Raw genomic sequence first — 12,322 nt, forward strand, 5'->3', positions numbered from 1 at the left:
TAACACTCCCTCTCTTGTTTAAACACAGAATAATATCTAACAAATATACATGAAGGACAAGCCAGCTATATTTTATAATTTATATGTTGAGTGCTAGTGAAAGAAAGATAAATAGAATGTGGACTTGTACTTAATTGTCACAGGATAAAGGCCAGACATGTTAGCATCACAAGCTGGTCTCCTGAGAATACACTCACCTTGATTCTTCCTTGCTTTGCTCAAGCTGTTCCTACGTCTCACCTGCTCTGCATAGCAAAATTCTACTCTTCTTTCAATGACAGTTGTAATGTCACCTGCGATGTGAAGCTTTTCTCAATGCTTAGCCCGCTTCTAATGCCACAGAAGGTAGCGCTGCCTGCTCCCTGGACTGCTCTTCCACAGCAGTTAGTTCACAGCAATAGTGTGCATATGGGGACTCTGATAGCTAATGGTCTCAGCGTCTCTCTTCCTGACTTTATTGTGGTTGTCTTATAGCAGAGGCCCCAAGTCAGTCACCTTTTGAAACCTGCTTTAGCACCTTGTCTTATAAACAGGCACTGAGATGCTCAAGTCTGTAAGAGGAAGCCAACAAGCAAAGAAGGTGCTCAGGCCTTTTTGCTTTTTCTGATAAATATGGTAGTATTTTCTCAAGACAAAAATGCAACTAATTTTTTACATCTAAGAGTTCTACTATACTTTGTGGCCTCAGTGAAAACACCTTGGAGGCAGCACAGGGTCTTTGAAAGGGTAGAGTTTGGAATCAGAGAACCTGGGTTAGTCCATACTCGCTCTATGAATTTGAGCAAGTCACATGACCTCTGTGAGTCTCAGCCTCCTCCACTATAAATCGGGAATATGTGCCTACCACCGTTGTTTTAAGAGTTATGTGAAATTATACACATAAGCTGAAAACATAACAAAAAAGCGCTATTAATGTCAGTGTTATTTTTCATTATGGTTATTTTTCTATGTAAATGGAGACAGTTTTACATAAAGTATTTTTGCTTCAGAGACTTTAGAAATTATTTTGGAAGAGTAAATCTCATGTAAATATAATTTAAGTATTTTATTTCTTTTAAAAAATAATACTCATATATAAGTTTGTCTAGGTTTTTAATTTTTAAAATATCCATAGAAAACTATTTATGAATTTGACCCCAAAGACAAGGGAAGTAAAGGCAAAAATAAATGAATGGGACTATTTTAAACTAAGAACCTTCTGCGCAGCAAAAGAAACTGACAACAAAACAAACAGGCAGCCAACTAAATGGGAGGTGATATTTGTAAAAAACAGCTTCGATAAGGGATTAATATCCAAAATATATAAAGAACTCACCAAGCTTAGCAACAATCAAGTGAACAATCCAATTTAAAAATGGGGAGAGGACCTGAACAGACACTTCCCCCAAGAAGACTTACAAATGACCAACAGATATATGAAAAGATGCTCATCTTTGCTAGCTATTTAAGAAATGCAAATCAAAACTACAATAAAATACCACCTAACACCTCTTAGATTGGCTATTATCAACAAAACAGGTACTAACAAGTGTTAGAGAGGCTATGGAGAAAAAGGAACCCTCATTCACTGCTGGTGGAATGCAAATTAGTACTACCATTACGGAAGAAAGTATGGTGGTTCCTCAAAAAATTAAGAATAGAACTACCATATGACCCAGCAATCTCTCTACTGGGTATATATCCCCAAAACTTGAAAACATTAGTATGTAAAGACACATGCACTCCCATGTTCATCACAGCATTATTTACAGTGGCCAAGACATGGAAACAATCAAAATGTCCCATGATAGAGGATTAGATAAAGAAGATGTGGTACATATATACAATAGAATATTACTCAGCCATAAGAAATGATGACATAGTGACATTTATGACAACATGGATGAACCTTGAGAACGTTATACTGAGTGAAATAAGTAAATCAGAAAAAGCTAAGATCTGTATGATTCATACATAGGTGGGATATAAAACTGAGACTCATGGACATAGATAAAAGTGAAGTGGTTACCAGGGGGAAGAGGATGTGAGGGGAAGGGTGTAAAGAGGGACAAATATAAGATGACAGAAAATTGACTTTGAGTGATGGGTATATGACATAATCAACAGTTCAAATGCTATAGAAATGTTTATCTGAAACGTATGTACTCTTATTGATCAATGTCAACATGTTAAAGTTAATTTTCTAAGTAAAATTTAAAAATTAAAAAAGAATCCTGGGAAGCAGTGTGCAATTTTATCTCCCCCTCTTCATTTTTGGGTGATCCAACTTGTAGGTTATTATCAGGTCCCCACTGCTGAGAATATACATATGGCAGGGATAGCATTTTGGATGCTAACCTGTTTTGATTCTCCCTGTGTTCTTTCATCCCCCTGCCCCATGCAAGCAACTAGCTGATTGCATACTTACTGACTCAGAGGCAGCACATGCAAAGTGGAAAATGGAATACACAAGACTTTCCCCCACTTCTCTTGCTCCTCCTCCTGTTCATTTCATTTCCTTTTCTTTTTCCTCCTCCTCCTCCCCTTCTCTCCTCCCCTCCTCTTTCCTCATCTCCATCCCTCTCTCCCTCCTCTCATTCCTCTTCAGATTCTTTTATAAACTCTACTCTGATACTAAGAGTAGTCCTGGTATTCTCTCTCTACCTCTCACCCAGTCCGACAGAAAATCAGTCCTCTTTTAACTTCATAGCAAAGCAGAACCTCTGTGTGGGCAACATACAGCACCCCCTTTGCCCATGAGTACACCTGGCAAGGTTATCCTGGGGTAAAACAGATATAGGGCCTTCCTAACAAAACACCATCTCCCTTCCTAGTGGAAGAGTTCTTTAATTACGAAGCACTGGTTGAAGGTTGTTTCTGTCTGAAGAAAACGTTTCCTTCAGAGTCTCAAGGTTGAAAGGAATACCTTGAAGAACTAAGATGTTTCTTTTGATTTCCTGTGTCTGGGTGGTAATTCTCTCAAATAATAATAGCCATGTCAGTGCATGCTCTCACAACCTGTGGATGGGAGAAGGAGGCAGCTCGCTAAAAAAGTTATTCACAGACTTACAGTTTATGATACCCTGTGACATCTGTGAGGCCTCAGGTGCTTTCTCCTTGGCCTTGGTTTCGATGGAACCACCAGTAGCACAGGAGCATGGGACATTGTTAGCAAGACTTGGCTGTGTGCTTTGCAGGGAACAGGTCTGATTTCCCTTTCAACTGAGCATGCTTGTCAGATGACACTCGCTTCTCTACTTAACTGCTCTAGAAATGGTTAGATTTCCCTGTGTGGTGCTCAGGTGTCTGCATTCAGACAGGTGTAACAACCATCACTGGGGTATATCTGGTAGTAGTGCTTTAGACCTGTATACGTAAGTTGGGCTTTCTTATGCTCTCTTCAAAAGGAAAAGTCTGAGGTTTTTCAGAGGCATCTATTGTATTGCCATCCTTGAGAAATGTTATCATTTATTTATTTTCTAGTGGATCTCAGAGTTCTTCAAGAACACAAAATGGGACAGGTAAGCTTTGGTCATAGGGAAAGCATTGTGATAGCTATCAGGCATGGGCTTGGGAAGACAGACATAGGTGAAATATCCTATGGGGTTGAGCTCCAGATGGTGAAGATGTGTGAATAGCTGAAAGTAATTACCTTCACTTTCTGCACAGTTTAACTTTCAATAGCTGTGCATAGGCCATCTGTCGCTGTGGACCCTCCCAGAAAGCATAGTGGCCGAGGCATTGGCCTGATCTATGTCTTAGCTTATTTCATTTTAACCCTGGGGATATGGTTTACTTCAAGTCACAGTATCTGTTCTTTTTCTTTCTTACAGATTCATGAAGGTGGCAGGAAGCACAGTGGATGCAGTTACCTGGCAACAGTAGGTATTCACCATTTTTGCTCTTACTTATTATCAGCTGCTATGAAATGAAAGATATTAGTTGTCATGAAGTTTATAGCTGACATTTAATAAGCTATTCACCCTTCAAGAAAAAATGTTAAAACTAACTCCAAAGCTGTTCTTATGACACATACTATCTCATAGTAATACAATTTAAAACATAAAAACAACAACCCTGACACATTTGGGAAAGCTCAGCTATTATGTAGACTTTTAACACAATCTGTCATCAGTGAACAGGTAAAGGGGAATTGCTAATAAGACTTTGCTGTGTGACATGCCACCACTTCTCCATACGCTTTTCTTTAGGAGTAAATTTCTTTGAGGGAGGAAATATTGTTAATTATTTAGTACCTCATGGGAAAATAGAAACACTTCATGATATTAATGACAGTGGCCTTAATTGGCACCAAGAGAGTCACTGATATGAAGCAACTAAAGAAAGAAAAAAAAAGAATACGAAGGGAGAGAAGCAGCTTCAAGAGAGAATAAGCCCCAACATTCTAGGAAGAAGTTTCCAATGGCAAAGATATGTCTCCCTTAGGGGAGATTGACTTGTAAAGATAATTATCTGTTATATAAATTTACATTTTCTTTAAGTCTCCTTATGGCATTTATGTTAGAATGTCCAACATCTCACGATCTTGTACTAGAATCCTGCCCTTGCTTTTTGTAACACATTTCTCCTGCAACATCTTCCAAATCATCCCTCATCTCATGTGGTCCTCACAGCTCAGATACGCACTCCCGTAATGTGCCCTCACAGCTGTCATCATGGCCATCTTTCCAAAGTACCCTTCTTCCCTAGCTCACTGACTCTTGTCTTTTTCTGTTTTAAGTGGGTCTCAATATTCCGTACCTATGCATGACATGTGCAAAAGGAAGAGAAATGGATGAAAGCTTTAAGAATGCCAAAAGGATTTTTGTTTTTTGGCAATCAATAACTTCAGTCATAATGGAAAATATTTTATTCTACAATGTACACTTTTAGTTTCTCTAAACAACAAGTTCCAGATATTTTCAGAAAGTCTTATCCTCCTTCAAATTCAAATTGTTTTTGTGAGTCATGGATTGAGTAGGTCTGAAGATCTTGTCATTCTTTTGCTTAAAGCCCTTTAGTGTCTTCTCTTTGCACTTAGACAAAAAGTCAAACTTTCTACTCTGTGTTTGGCCTCTGCTATCTCTGATTGAATCTGGTGCCACTCTACCCTTACTCATTCTGCACCAACACGTTGGTGGTCTTTTAGTTCATAGAAGGTTCACATACCTGTCTACCTCAGGACCTTTATACATGCTATTTCTCTGCCTGGAATGCTGTTCTCCCCATTTTTTATGTGACTGAATCCTTCCCATCTCTTAAGACTCAACTTACATGTCATCATCTTCGAGAGGCCTTCCCTATCAAAAACAGGTTCCTCACTGATTCTCTTTCTTAGCTTTTTTTCATAGTGCTTCTTATAATTATTATTTTTTCTTATAACTTGCTTTCATAATTTGTGTTTTTCTCTTCCACCAAAATAGCACATAATTCAATGAATGCTGATGTAAGCAGTTGTTTTTCTTCTAAGACAACATTTGCATTTTATTAATTGCTGAAATTAAAAGTGAAATGACATATTCAAACTAAAACAAAGAAAGTATGATAAAACCAGACATCCATATGGTTTAGTGGTTGAGCACATGGGCATTGATGTCAGAAGACCTGGGTTTGAATCACAGTTCTTTTCATTATTGTCTTTGTGGTCTTTGCAACTCTTTATAAGACTCAATTTTCTTATTAAAAAAATTAATTTTTTTTTTTTTCTTTTCATTTTTCTGAAGCTGGAAACAGGGAGAGACAGTCAGACAGACTCCCGCATGCGCCCGACCGGGATCCACCCGGCACGCCCACCAGGGGGCGATGCTCTGCCCACCAGGGGGTGATGCTCTGCCCACCAGGGGGCGATGCTCTGCCCATCCTGGGCGTCGCCATGTTGCGACCAGAGCCACTCTAGCGCCTGAGGCAGAGGCCACAGAGCCATCCCCAGCGCCCGGGCCATCTTTGCTCCAATGGAGCCTTGGCTGCGGGAGGGGAAGAGAGAGACAGAGAGGAAAGCGCGGCGGAGGGGTGGAGAAGCAAATGGGCGCTTCTCCTGTGTGCCCTGGCCGGGAATCGAACCCGGGTCCTCCGCACGCTAGGCCGACACTCTACCGCTGAGCCAACCAGCCAGGGCTAAAAAAATTAATTTTTAATTACAGTTGACATTCAATGTTATGCTAGTTGCAGATGTAGAGTATAGTCGTTAGACCATCACATAACTTACAAAGTGATCCTACCAATATATTGAATACGCCCCTGGCACCATATTTAGTTGTTACATTATTATTGACTATATTCCCTATCCTGTACTTTACATCTTCATGACTATTTTATTACTACTAGGTTGTACTTCTTAATCTCTTTGCTTTTTTCACACTCAATTAGGTTGTTGTTTATTGGGCTTTTTCTGTGGAACAAGATAACAAAAATGATAATAATAATAACAATATGGTAGGAACTGTCACAAAGTTTTATATGCCTTACCATATCTCATCCTCATGACAACCAAATGAGATAGGGACTATTTTTATCTCTAATTATGTACAGTTTACAGAAAGTTGTAGAAAATCCAAAGTTTGCATAGAAAATGACAGATTTTGCACTTGAAGTGTGGTCTGTCTCACTCGCAGGGGTCTCCAAACTTTTTACACAGGGGGCCAGTTCACTGTCCCTCAGACCATTGGAGGGCTGCCAAATACAGTGGTCCTCTCACTGACCACCAATGAAAGAGGTGCCCCTTCCAGAAGTGCAGTGGGGGCTGGATAAATGGCCTCAGGGGGCTGCATTGCAGCCCGCGGGCCGTAGTTTGGGGACACCTGCGTAAAGGGCTAGTTTCTTAACTCTTAACTGCTTTGATAACAAGAAATGATCCTTAACTGAAAGTATTACATTCTAGTAGGGGAATTCAGATCCTCTTTGGTGCCCTCACCAAAGGCTATGTGGATAATGTAGAATAAAGGCTGAGGCTTTAAGAATTTGTAGTGTTTGTAGGGAGAAATAAAAGGTAAGTATACAAATATTAATGGGTAAGAGTATAAGGCTTGCTTAATTATCATGGCTGACAGGGTGGCATCAGAGAAAGCTTTTCTTCCCTAGTGGAGCACTCTTCATAGTGTAAATGGAATGATGTGAGCACAGTTGTTTTTGTTTTTTTAATGGAGTAATACATTGTTTTATAAATACATTTTGTTTATTACCAACTTTAAAAATATTAGCCATCTCGCAAGATAGAGATCATATGTTTTCAGCTACTCTAAAAATACCCCCAAAGTTTTTAACTCATTTGAGAAAAACAACTAGCACCTGGAACCTGCCATGTGTTCCTTCCAGCTGTAGTTTTCAGTCCAGATTTGGAATGGTCGTGGAACAATTCCAGAAAATGCTGGCCCGGAGGACTCAGTAAAAATGAAAGCCAATGCCATGTTTCTCTAAGCCTGAGGAATGCTGAGGTGAAATTTTCTTAGTAATATGAAGAAAATCAAGAATCACTGTCAGGAAAAAAAAAATAACAGAATTGTCGATATATCCCTATCTATAGGGATGCAAAAGAATCAACTCAATACTGGGGTGCTGAGCTTGGAGCTTGAATAACTAGAACTTAGAGTTTGAAGTTGTAAATAAACATCTATATAATAGTTAGGCTCTTTTTTATCTTTAAAAATCCTTTTATTTTTCAATTACAATTTACATTCACTATTATTCTGTATTAGTTTCAGATGTACAGCATAGTGGTGAGACAGTTACATACTTTACAGAGTGGTCCCCCCAATATTTCAAGGACCCACCTGCTTTATACATAGTTATTGTGATATTTTTGCTACCTTTTTGGGAACCTCCCCAGTCTCTTTCCAGATGAGGAACCAGAAAGCCTCTTTCCATAAAGATTGGATCTCAGAGGAGAAATGCCTTAAGAATGAGCAAAGCCTACAAAATCCTCCAACATTTTTTTACAGATTAATGCTGCCCTTCTCTTCTCTAATTATTGGTATATCTCTTTGTATTATCTATTGCTGTGTAACAAATTATCCCGAAACTTAGTCCCTTAAGACAACAAGCATTTACTATGTAGTTTGGAGGTCAATAATCTGGGAATGGCTTATTGGAATGGTTCTGGTTCAGGCTCTCCCATGAGCTTGCAGTCAAGGCATGAACTTGACTGAGGTTGGAGGATTCACTTCCAAGCTCATTCATGTGGCTGTTCTCAGGAGACCTCTGTTCCTTGCCACATGGCCTCTCCATAGGGCTACTTACACAGTGGGAACTGACTTCTCCCAAAGCAAGTGATTGAAGGGAAAGAGCCACTGAAATGGAAGCCACAGTTTATATTTGAAAGTTCAGGCTCTTGGATCTTGAAGACTTGATGATTGGTGCTGTCCACCAAACCATGCAGAAAACCCGGCAAAAGTTAGTGAGATGAGGTTGCAATTACAGGAATGGTGGAGTAGTTTGTATCGGAAATCAAAGAAAAATCTGGAGAAACACACACACACACACACACACACACACACACTGAAGATTGAACGAAAGGAAGCAAAAACTAGAAATTATTCAAGTCTTGAAAGAAGTGAATGGTGCTGGTAATGTCTGTGGCTACTTAACAATCCATGCAGAAGAAGTCAGTAGAATCCAAATGTAATACATGGTTATATTGGCTTGAGGTTTCAGATGAAGCAGTGAAAAGACCGAAATCTCAGAAAGAAGGACCTGTGGGCAAAATGCTACATGTGCATATAAGTTTGCCTCAGATCTTTGCCTGACCCCTGAAATGTGCATTTGCAAGGGAGACTCAAAAGAGCCTGGTAAAAGCAACAGCTGAATGCTAGAAAAAGTTAAACAGAGATTTTAATTGTTGTCACCTGAGGAACAGAGATTAGAATTTGAATCGCAAATTTTAGAGGGGTTTGATAAACACCATGTGCTTTCCAATGAAAATGAAAAGAGTTATGCCTTAGGAGTAAAGTCTGTGTCCCAAGACTAAGGATTTGCTCTTAGTCTGATGTATGACCAAAACAGACTTACCCCAACAAGGTGTAAACTGAAGCTGCTACAAGAACTAGATGATCAGCCATTCACTCAGCGTCCTGTAGATTCAAAACCATCACTTTTCTGTCTCCACAACATGTCATCCACTCTTTGCATTATACAATTAAAAGATTACTAAACATGCAAAGAAAACAGGAAGATGTGACCCAAGGCAAGAGAATGAGCAATAAATAGAAGCCCTGAGATGACTGAAATAGTAGAATTCACTAACAAGGACTTTAAAGAAGCTGTTGCAAATATATTCAAATAATTAAGGGGGGGAAATGTTCATATTGAGTGACCACATGGGGAAATATCAGCAGTGAAATAGTAACAATATATGTAAAAAAATAAAAAAACCAAATAAAATTCTTTTTTTATTTTTTAGCAAGATTGTGAGAGAAAGGAGGGAGGGGAGGACAAATAGGGACAGACAGGGAGAGAGAGGAGAAGCATCAACTCATAGTTGTGATGCCTTAGTTGTTCATTGATTGCATTCTCATATGTGCCTTGGCCAGGGAGCTCCAACTGAGCCAGTGACCCCTTGCTCAAGCCAGTGACTTTGGGCTTCAAGTCTATGATGTTTGGGCTTATACCAGCTACCACAGGGTCATGTCTATGATCCCGCACTCAAACTGGGGAGCCTGTGTTAAAGCAGGATGTGCCCACACACAAGCCAGTGACCTTGGGGTTTTGAACCTGGGTCCTCAGCATCCCAGGCCAATGCTCCATCCACTGCACAACTGCCTGGTCAGGCCCAAATGAAATTCTTAAAGAAATAAAAAGAATAAGTAAAATGAAAAACTCACTGGATATATTTAATAAGAGATTTGAAACTACAGAAAAATGGGTTAGTGAACTTGCATACAGATCAAAAAATTATACAATTAAAGCAGAGAGAATATGTTGGGAAAACAATGAGGTTTCAATAACTTCGTTGCTAATATTAAGTGGTCTAACATTTGAGTAATTAGAAGACCAGAGGACAAGTGAGATAGAGGGAGCAGATTTTTTTTTTTTTTTTGGAACAAAAGCGGAACTTCTTCCAAATTTTGTAAAACAAAGAAAAAAAATTAACTTATAGAACCAGGAAGTTAGGCAAACCCTAAGAAGAATAAATATAAGGAAAATCATACCCAATATATCATAGTCAAACTTCTGAGAAAAAAAATAATAAGGAAGAAATCTTCAAAAGATTCAGATGAAAATGACATTTTACATACAAGAAACTGTTATATCTGGACAGTGAGGAAACAGACGTTTTGCCACACAATTAAGTAGGCAAATTAAAGTCTATTTTTTTTTTTTTTTTGTATTTTTCCGAAGCCGGAAACGGGGAGGTAGTCAGACAGACTCCCGCATGCGCCGGACCGGGATCCACCGGGCATGCCCACCAGGGGGCGATGCTCTGCCCATCTTGGGGCGTCGCTCTGCCGCAATCAGAGCCATTCTAGCGCCGGAGGCAGAGGCCACAGAGCCATCCTCAGCGCCTGGGCAAACTTTGCTCCAGTGGAGCCTTGGCTGAGGGAGGGGAAGAGAGAGACAGAGAGGAAGGAGAGGGGGAGGGGAGGAGAAGCAGATGGGCGCCTCTCCTGTGTGCCCTGGCCGGGAATCAAACCCGGGACTCTTGCACGCCAGGCCGACGCTCTACCACTGAGCCAACCGGCCAGGGCAAAGAGTCTATTTTAATGCTGGCTACTGCACAGGAACTATAGTTACCAAACATGCAGCCCTGAATGAACTCAGGGGTTTGCTTTTAAAGGCAAAAAGAAGTAGGTGTAAAACTGCACCTAATCAAAGCAGTTTTACAGAAGTGAAACAGGCTTTCGGTTATCATTGGAACAATCTAGGGAGAGAGTGCTCAGTGAAGCATTTTACAAAAAGCAAAAGAATATCAAGAATGTGCTCGGTTATCTTGGCCTTTTACAGAGGTTGTTAAGGCAGCATCCTGAGGGCTTGTCCAGAATCTAAACATCAGGGAACATTAATGGCCTTTACAGAACTAACATTATGGCTTTACACAACTCTTTTCATTTACTCATCTGCAAATCTTGCAAAACTCGTTCTGTGGTCAGGGAGATGGTGTTTCTACATTTCAGAACAAAGACACAGAAGATGGTTAACTTGACATCAGAAGTGATGGAGGACTAAAGATAATGGAACATCTTTAAAATTACTAAAGAAACGAGTAAAGCCAGTAGTTTATATCTAGCAAAAATTCTTTTAAAAAAATGTTTGAAATACAAACATTTTTGATAAATGGAGCCAGTAGAGCTATGCTACAAGAAATACTAAAGAAAGTCTTCAGACAGAAAAACAGTAACATCAGAAGGAAACTTGAATCTCAAAAAAGTAATAAAAAGTGTAAGGAATGGTAACTTGGAGATAAACATAAAAAACTATTTTTTTCTCTTAACTTATTTAATGCAAAAATATAACATTGTATTATGGAGTTTATAACCTATATATATGTAAAAATATGTGCCAATAATACCACAAAATTTTAATTTTGAAATTAAAATTAATGGGTTTACAGTGATCAATAAGAATACATAGGTTTCAGATGAACATCTCTATAGCATTTGAACTGTTGATTATGTTATGTGCCCATCACTCAAAGTCAGATCATTTTCCATCACCATACATTTGTCCTTCTTTATTCTCCTCCCCCCAAGCCCCTGTCTCTGGTAACCACTTCACTTCTATCTATGTCCATGAGTCTCAGTTTTATATCTTCTTACCTATGTGTAAAGTCACATAGTTCTTAGCTTTTTCTGATTTACTTATTTCATGCAGTATAATGTTCTCAAAGTCCATTCATGTTGTCGTAAATGGCAATATATCATCATTTCTTTTTTTTCCATTTTTACAGTAGATTTATTCAATCACAGTTACTAATCAGATTAGCACCGCTTTTATGTCCAACAAATTTTAAAACTTGGAGGATCATTAGAGAAGCTACATATTATGAGCCTATAGCCTGCATTGTGTTTTACTTGTTACTCTTTTTTTTCCCTCTTATTAATTTTACTAGGGTGATATCAATAAATCAGGGTACATATGTTCAAAGAAAACATGTCCAGGTTATCTTGTCAATCAATTATGTTGCATACCCATCACCCAAAGTCAAATTGTCCTCCGTCATCTTCTATCTAGTTTTCTTTGTGCCCCTCCCCCTCCCCTTTCCCCTCTCCCTCTCCCCCTACCCCCCCCCCCGTAACCACCACACTCTTATCTATGTCTCTTAGTCTCACTTTTATATCCAACCTATGTATGGAATAATGCAGTTCTCGTTTTTTTCTGATTTACTTATTTCACTCCGTATAATGTTATCAAGATC

The 12,322-nt window shown here is 39.2% G+C and overlaps 1 protein-coding gene across 2 annotated transcripts in view; it reads left to right on the top strand.

Moving 5' to 3' along the window:
• Positions 1 to 12,322, top strand: part of HPSE2 (heparanase 2 (inactive)) — a 773,696-nt gene that overhangs the window by 536,899 nt on the left and 224,475 nt on the right. For both annotated transcript variants that reach the window (XM_066354936.1, XM_066354937.1), the window contains one exon: positions 3,813 to 3,860. In XM_066354936.1, the coding sequence (XP_066211033.1) occupies positions 3,813 to 3,860 (48 nt within the window). The remainder of the gene's footprint in view (positions 1 to 3,812; positions 3,861 to 12,322) is intronic.

The sequence above is a fragment of the Saccopteryx leptura genome, chromosome 13 (genome assembly GCF_036850995.1).
Source record: "Saccopteryx leptura isolate mSacLep1 chromosome 13, mSacLep1_pri_phased_curated, whole genome shotgun sequence".
Taxonomy (NCBI): Eukaryota; Metazoa; Chordata; class Mammalia; order Chiroptera; family Emballonuridae; genus Saccopteryx; species Saccopteryx leptura.